This window comes from Ciona intestinalis, chromosome 4 (assembly GCF_000224145.3).
Source record: "Ciona intestinalis chromosome 4, KH, whole genome shotgun sequence".
NCBI classification, from domain to species: domain Eukaryota; kingdom Metazoa; phylum Chordata; class Ascidiacea; order Phlebobranchia; family Cionidae; genus Ciona; species Ciona intestinalis.
In genome coordinates this window covers 757,509-764,886 of record NC_020169.2, presented here as the reverse complement: position 1 = coordinate 764,886, position 7,378 = coordinate 757,509, and the positions used below count along the sequence as shown (strand labels likewise).

Here is a 7,378-nt window from a genome sequence, read left to right as displayed (position 1 = left end):
TTGTGGAGAAAGCACATTTAATATTAGGTAAGAACTTTAAGGAATTCACATTCTATTCTAAATACCCATTTTGTTCCTTTAGTGATGCCTATGAAACATTTTTTACCATGTGCATTTGTAATTTATATGTTTGTAGTATCCAGCAATTATTATTAGCATTCATCACATTTTTCCTTTTGTTTAAATTCAACAATCAGGTTGTTTTGCTGGATTAATCACTCACACCAACCCATGTGTTTGTACTTTAATACATAAGTTGTACGCCGCATTGTAGCGTTAATAATAATGTTTCTGCTAACAACGAATAAATACGCAAAATATCTCTTGGCATAAAAGCGGAAACAAACTATTAATTCTAATACTTGAAAAGCATTCAACCATCATTGTGATCAACAAGTGAACTGGTAATCAATCCCTATTATAAGGCAAATAATCTATGTGTGAATTCTAACTTGGTACTGTTTCTTAATAGACAATTTTCTTTGACCAATCGTAATTATGATAACTGGCGTAACCAAGGCCAAAATTACCACACACACACGTCATGCATTTGTAGCTACGATTCCTTTGTATAAGATGGTAGTTATTTTTAAAACAGTTGTAGCAGAATTTTTTTATCTTCCTGGCACAAAATACTAGGAGAACATATGTATGATTAATAAAGCCAGTCTTATGCAAAATTCACTGTTTATGTTTTTATACACTTAGTAACTGTATGTCTATTGCTAAAGACGATTTGTGTATTGCAGATGCAAATTGTAATATGCTAATTTGACGCTTGGTTATAGGTAGAACTATAGATCTTGGTAAAACTTTATTATTTAAAAACATATTACACTAAACTGCTTATAACCATAATACTATTAAAAGGAACAAGCCCACAATTACCCATGAGTGCCTTGCTGCAAGTATCTTCACGAGATGTAAAAAATTGTTCCGATGTTTTATTGCCATTATATTTAAATATTTTGTTGGAAAATCCATGGCCAAGAACAGATGTGACAATCACCCAATACCTACAGTATATATTATCAACAAAACAGGTAAATGAGTTGAACATTATTATAATTACAAGGAATGAATATAAATGTAACTTGCTTCATCATGACTTTGCCAAAATTGAATGTCATTATAACACGTATGTTCTGTTTTCATGCCCTCTTAGCTCTTACCATGTATGTAACTTTGTTTTTATGTATAGCTGACATTTTTTTAGACAACTTAAGTAACCACTAGCTTGGGGCAACTGTCATTAAGTGTCTTGTCCGAAGACACGTATACCCAAAACGATAGCACTGACAAGTGACGAGCCTTAAACCCATAATGTCTGCTTCCAACCACTTTGCCTGCATAGCCTCTCGTCTAAATCATCAGCCTTTATCATGCATTTCATGAGTACGTCATGGTTGAAACAAATGTGGTGTCTGGTGTGACTGTAAATATAGTACAATGGGGGAGGATAGGTACTACGAATTAAGTACCATCATTCCTTGTGGGGGGAGGAGGTATTACTACGAATTAGTACTATCATTCCTTTATTAATTGACACCAATTTAATAAAATATAATAAAACACACGAGGAGTTATTTAACTATCCGCACAACAAGTGAAATTTTACAAATTCGAAAACACACAGGATAAGATGGGACAGTTTGAAATCATTGTTAATTTTGATTATTAAGTGTATTTATAAATAGGAATATACGTAAATAAAACAAAATAATACTGTACGCTTTGAAACTTAAGTTTAAACATTCTTTTTCTTGCCCTACTACAGCTTACTGCTATAGTTTTTAACATGTTACCTATACATTATATTATTGCATAACAATTGGTATTGTTTGAACGACAATGGGTAATGTTCGAACATCAATGCATAAATATTGTATCCAACAAGTGTGTGTATATGAACTTGTAATAACAGAAAAATGATTATAACTTTTAATAAAGTTTTTATTTTTGCTACAAATTGGGTATTACTACTCTGTTTTTGGCACAAGCCACTTCTCATAAATTATCACCAAGTGCAAATGACCAAATTTCGAATATATTTTCAAAATATTATCATTTTATTATCTCAGTATCTTATAGTTGAATATCCCCTGAGATATAAATTACTAAATTAAAAGCAAATCTTTAAAAGTTGAAATATATTTACACTAGCAGTATTCTGAAACTTGTAGTTAACCTACCGAATTTAACAGGCTGTGCTAGTTTCTTTGCCATGTAAACTTCATATATATAACGTTAAACCGATATTTTTTTGTTGTCATTATCTCAAATTAAAGTCATATTGCCTCCTGCCTATTTTCTTTGTGCTTATATACAAAACTAAAACTAGTTTTATGAGACAAAATCAAACTGAACGAAATATTATAATGAAGCTATGAAACTAGTTTAATCGTTCGCACAGGCAAACTAAAAAATTCATTGGCTTTACTATGATTTAGCGAGCATTAAAAAATAGCACCTTACTATTTCGTTTTTTTTACTTTTAATATTTAAAAACAGTAATCAGCTTTGCAGTCGTTTTGTAAAGTCGTGATAATACTGTCGAATTATTCTGTAACCTTATTTTCCTGATTATCATTAAATGGGAGTCCGTAAAAAGAAAATTAAAAAATAGTCTCGTCTGACAAAGTGTCCCATCTTCCCCCACCCTACTATATATCTATGTACGAATCACCCATATTGTGAATCTTAGGCAATGTCAATGACCAAACAAACTAGTCTGTTTCAAAGCGAAGTACTGAAGTTTGCAGCACCACTTAACTTTTATGACTGGATGGTCAAAAGACAAGGTGGCTCAAAACTGCTGGATTCAACAACGATTGTTCAAACTACAGAAAGTTATGCAGTAACAAAGTATCTTGTTCAAGATGCTGATTTAAAACTTGTAGAAGATTTCTTGGATGTAAGGTTTTACGTTAATGGCAATTTTTTCGGTTGCTTTTATTATGCTATGCTAATATTTTAACAAAAGCCAGTGAAACGTGGATAATTGATAGAATAATAGAGTCATAAAATAATAGAGTTAAATCAAGACTCTTAAGATGTTTTAATTTGGGGTTTTAAAATGTCTTATATTGAACTTTTTATATTACTGGTATATAAGCTAGTCATCTGGTAAATTCTTGTAATGTTGTTTCTCACTTGTAACTATGGTTCCATGTGCAGCTGAGTCTTGATAGTGTGCATCTGAATGCAGAAGATAAAGTTGTTAATGCAGTTATTCCTATGGAACAAGAAGAGCAGACAATGGATGTAAAAGAAGAAGGTAGAATTTGTTTTTTATTCTTCCATGAATGGTTGGGATCTGTAAATGTCTTTAGTCTTCTGATAACTATTGCAATAGTCTGTTATACAGTAGGTATTAAACTTCATTCTACCATGTTAAACAGATGCAATGTTTTATGTTGATAAAAAACCATCATGTGAGGTGCTGAAGGTGGAACAACTTAATAAAGAATATATCGAAGACGTTAAGGAGAAATGTATGTTGCTGCTAAATAAAGGTAATCATCAAATATGTACTTAGCCTGTAGCGAATATTTCGTAATTTGTATGTATAGGTGAGGAACCAACATCAGCTGTTGAAAAAACTTCTGATGATGAAGAATCTTGTGAAAACATTCTAATTACCCCAAAAAATCCAAAACGAAAATGCTATTTGTCCAAATCGGCAAGAAGTTTAAAGCGAAGAAAATGTGTTGTTGACATCAAACCACTCACTCCAATTTTGGAAGGCAAACAAAAAGAAACTCTTTGTAAAATAACACACCCCCTAAAGGTTGAGCAAAGCACAAGAAAGTTGCGATCGGAATCTGAATGTTCTACTGGAAGTCACGGTAAATGAATTAATTTAAAAAAAAAACAACAATGTTATTTGTTTATTGTTTTTATTGTGTTACAGGCTATAGCACAAGATCTCAAAAGAACATGTCATGACCTGAAATATTTTATCAATCATGCATCTCAATGTTAAATTTAATACAAAAATTGTTACAAGCGAGTTAATTTAATGACATTCTCTAAGTTCTTAATCAGGGGTTGCGGATTGTAAGGAAACAATTCTTTCATATGCAACTTGGCAATACGTAGTTTTAGGTTTGCAAGTTCATTTAAAACCTGGTGTTTTACATGCCCCATTATCTTACATGAATCACAAAATCTTTCAGGAGAGGTTTGTAAGTATTTTAGGTATTTCACAAAATATAAAAGAAAATCCGTTTCATTTGACATCAGCCAATCTAACAAGACCGAGAAGTCAAATGAGAGTTTGATCTGAAGAGAGATGAATGCTTCATGTGGATCAAATAGATAGATTTTAAACCTGCAACAATTGTGAATTAATTGAAATGCACACTTTCCCCTATTGTATATGACTTACTGAACACATTTGATAAACGTTTGCAGATGAAGCAACAAGAATTCCATTAACCCATCATCTTGTTCCATAAAAAGGTCTAACATTTTAGAAAGAATGGTTGACATTTTAGGAAAGGGAAACAGGAGTGATAATATATGTCGGTCTTGCGATATGCATGTGTTGATATCTGAAGGGCATGCACAACATATGATGGCACTTGCTCTAAGGCAACTATTGATAAGGTCAATACATTCTGATGCAGTCATTGGATAGGCACAATTTTCCTGCAACTCATACCCACCAAAATGGATTTTGACCACTTCGCTTTCAGAATATTCATATTCAATTGCATTTAGAAATTTTTGAACAGTTTTAAGAAGCGTGTTAGCCACCATTTCATAACCCTTTTCCACACAGGGCTGGCATGGTAGAAAATCTTTCAAAAGAGCTATGCAATAAGGTCTTGTAGTATAAGAAATGTTTGTGAGCCGCCCAAGAAGGACATTGTATAACTGCAACATATAACTATGGAAATGGCTTGACTTTCCAGGAATAGAGTAAATAATACGACATAATTCCAAAAACTGAATGGAAGTAGGTTCACATACTTTGCTTAACATATTGGACAACCATTTCATGTTTGCCAAATGTGGCTGTTTTATCAATTCCTCTTCATTCTCCACATTTTTTACAACTTTAGCATAAAAACTGCATGATATGTTAATGGTGTCCACATTTTCACTTTCATGAAGATTTAATTCTTGTATCCATTGATAAGCACTGGTTAACTGAGAATAAAAAACAACATGGCAGTGCTCATGTTTTTTTAGTGTACACAATACAACTTCAATTGTTTTAAAAGATGAATAGTAAACTATAGGAGAACCCAGTTTGGTGAATTCCAGTAAGGTACGCAAAAGCAGTGGACACTGGACAGTACAATTAGATAGGTAATCACTACATTGGTTTAGCAACAAAAACAGTTTTTCAAGTATTGTAAAATGTAATAATATTGATGAAATACATAGCCATTGTTTCCCAGGGTTTTGCAAAGACTTATGTGTATGCAATAAATGTGATAAGCTGTTACACAAGCCTTTGCAATGATGGCTAAGACTAAAATAATTATTTTGTTGTTGATATTTTAACAAAAGTTTATATACAATATGTACATCAAAATTAGACGTTTGGCAACATAGTTCTTGACTTTCCATGTTTAACTTTTCGCTATTTACATCATACTTTGTGGTTGCTGCGTTAACAAAAGTCCAAATCTTCGTTTTATTATAATTCTTTGCCTTGAATATTTGTCATCGGGTGAAAACCTTGCTGGGTGTGCGGACTTGGTTGGAGTTGAACCGTCGGTGGGATTTTCCTTTTTTAAAGTATACACGCGTTTACCGTTTTCGTCCAAGTAAAATTGCAAAAACATTTTTGCAAAACTTATTTAATGCTATCGCACAAAAACAAAAATTTACATAAATATTGTTATCTAATTAAACAACCAACTAGTACTTCGGTTCGAACGTACTCGATATTTCAAAATCTGCTTCATAAGCTATGAGTAAGACCAACCAAAACCAACTACAAGCTGCGCAAAAAACACGTGTTTCCTCGACAGATATTGGGGAGAAAGAAAGCTCTAAAGCCACAGAAATAAAATAAAGTGGAACGCGCAACTGCTCAAAACCGTGATACAATCTTTTTTCTATTCACGTGACCGCCAACTCCGTCCCCATTTCGCTTGGTCTCCATTGTAAAAAATAGGCACACAGTGATTTTAGGAGTTTCCCTGTTAATTTCAAAAACCACACCAACTATTCTAGTTAATAGATCAGTTTGTTTTTGGTAGAATAACGCTTACAAGTTTAGCGCTTGTTTACAAAATTTACTTATTTAAGAAATTTAGTTAAAAACGTTTAAACAAACGGTTTGCTAGAAATCTAAATATATTTGAAAATAGTTATTATTTTTTTAAATATAAATTAAGTCAAAAAAACGAAGAAAAACCACATAAAACGCCCTGGATTCCATTGACTACAATAGTAAACGGGAACGACTCGTGAAAAAAAGAGAGTGTATCAACTCTCTCCTTTACCGACATTGAAGATGCGCGTTCTATCCTATTTTATTTCTGTGTCTAAATCAAACACAGGCAGCAAGGTATCTTTTTGGTACCACGTTTCGGACCAAAGTTACAAAAAAATATTTTGTGGAAACGAGAGTCCGTATATATATATAAACATGTCTGGTGGAAACTATCCACCTATTTTTACTGTCTCTCTTGAATGAATGGATGTAACTTACTTTATCCTTGCGTGGCCGGAAAACGACAGTCGTTATAACACGGGTTTAACACCTCATGCCAGCTTACGAGTTACCATGTATGTTACTTTTTTGGGGGGGGGGGGTTGTGTATCGGTGATAATTTGGACAACCCATTATAGTGACCACTGGTTTGGAGCACATACTTTTAAGTGTCATGCCCAAGGACACATACGCCCACAATGGTAGCAGCGACGAGCCTTGAACCCATTACCTCTGGGTTACAGGCAGGCGGGCTAACCACTATGCCACGGCGCCGGCTATTGTCAATGACATAATAACTGTTACGGCGGTCTTAAAGGGCGCGGCCCTGCACCCAAACCCCGTAATATGGCTTCTATTTAAATCGAAAAAAGTCCATATGAAAATACACTCTGACTCTTGCTTGAAGTTTATTACACGTTGGTGGGGGACTGAACAGTACTGACGAGTGACGAGTACTAAAGAGGTTTTCAAATTGTGACTAAGTAGGCCAACGGGTACGGGAAACAACAAAACAAATACGCACTTATCACCTTATTCAAATAGAATCAGTGGTTAGACACATAAAGTAATAAATATTCTAATACAGCAGACACTAATACAGTATAGGCACGCACTGACATCTAACTATAAATTAAAAAATGTCCGACACAGATAAAATGAAGAAATGCGTAACAATGACGCTAATTGTCTATATTCTAA

At 33.5% G+C, this 7,378-nt stretch overlaps 2 protein-coding genes across 2 annotated transcripts in view; both read right to left on the bottom strand.

Annotated features, from left to right (window-relative positions):
• The window catches only part of LOC100184391 (kinesin-like protein KIF1A), a gene marked incomplete in the record, with an annotated part of 39,048 nt that overhangs the window by 10,572 nt on the left and 21,098 nt on the right, over window positions 1-7,378 (bottom strand).
• Window positions 3,703-7,244, bottom strand: LOC100181817. The gene is made up of 4 exons (XM_018811483.2): window positions 7,210-7,244; window positions 4,391-5,822; window positions 3,915-4,333; window positions 3,703-3,849 (listed from the first exon to the last, which is right to left on the bottom strand). The coding sequence occupies exons 2-3, from the start codon at window positions 5,581-5,583 to the stop codon at window positions 4,003-4,005; spliced, it is 1,524 nt and encodes a 507-aa protein (XP_018667028.1). The 5' UTR covers window positions 5,584-5,822; window positions 7,210-7,244; the 3' UTR covers window positions 3,703-3,849; window positions 3,915-4,002.

Excerpts from the sequence above, each read along its gene's own strand:
- LOC100181817 (XM_018811483.2), bottom strand. The coding sequence starts at position 5,583 with ATGGAAAGTCAAGAACTATGTTGCCAAACGTCTAATTTTGATGTACAT. Across the intron at positions 4,334-4,390 it reads ACGTTTATCAAATGTGTTCA|GTTTAAAATCTATCTATTTG; the intron begins GTAAGTCATATA and ends CAATTGTTGCAG.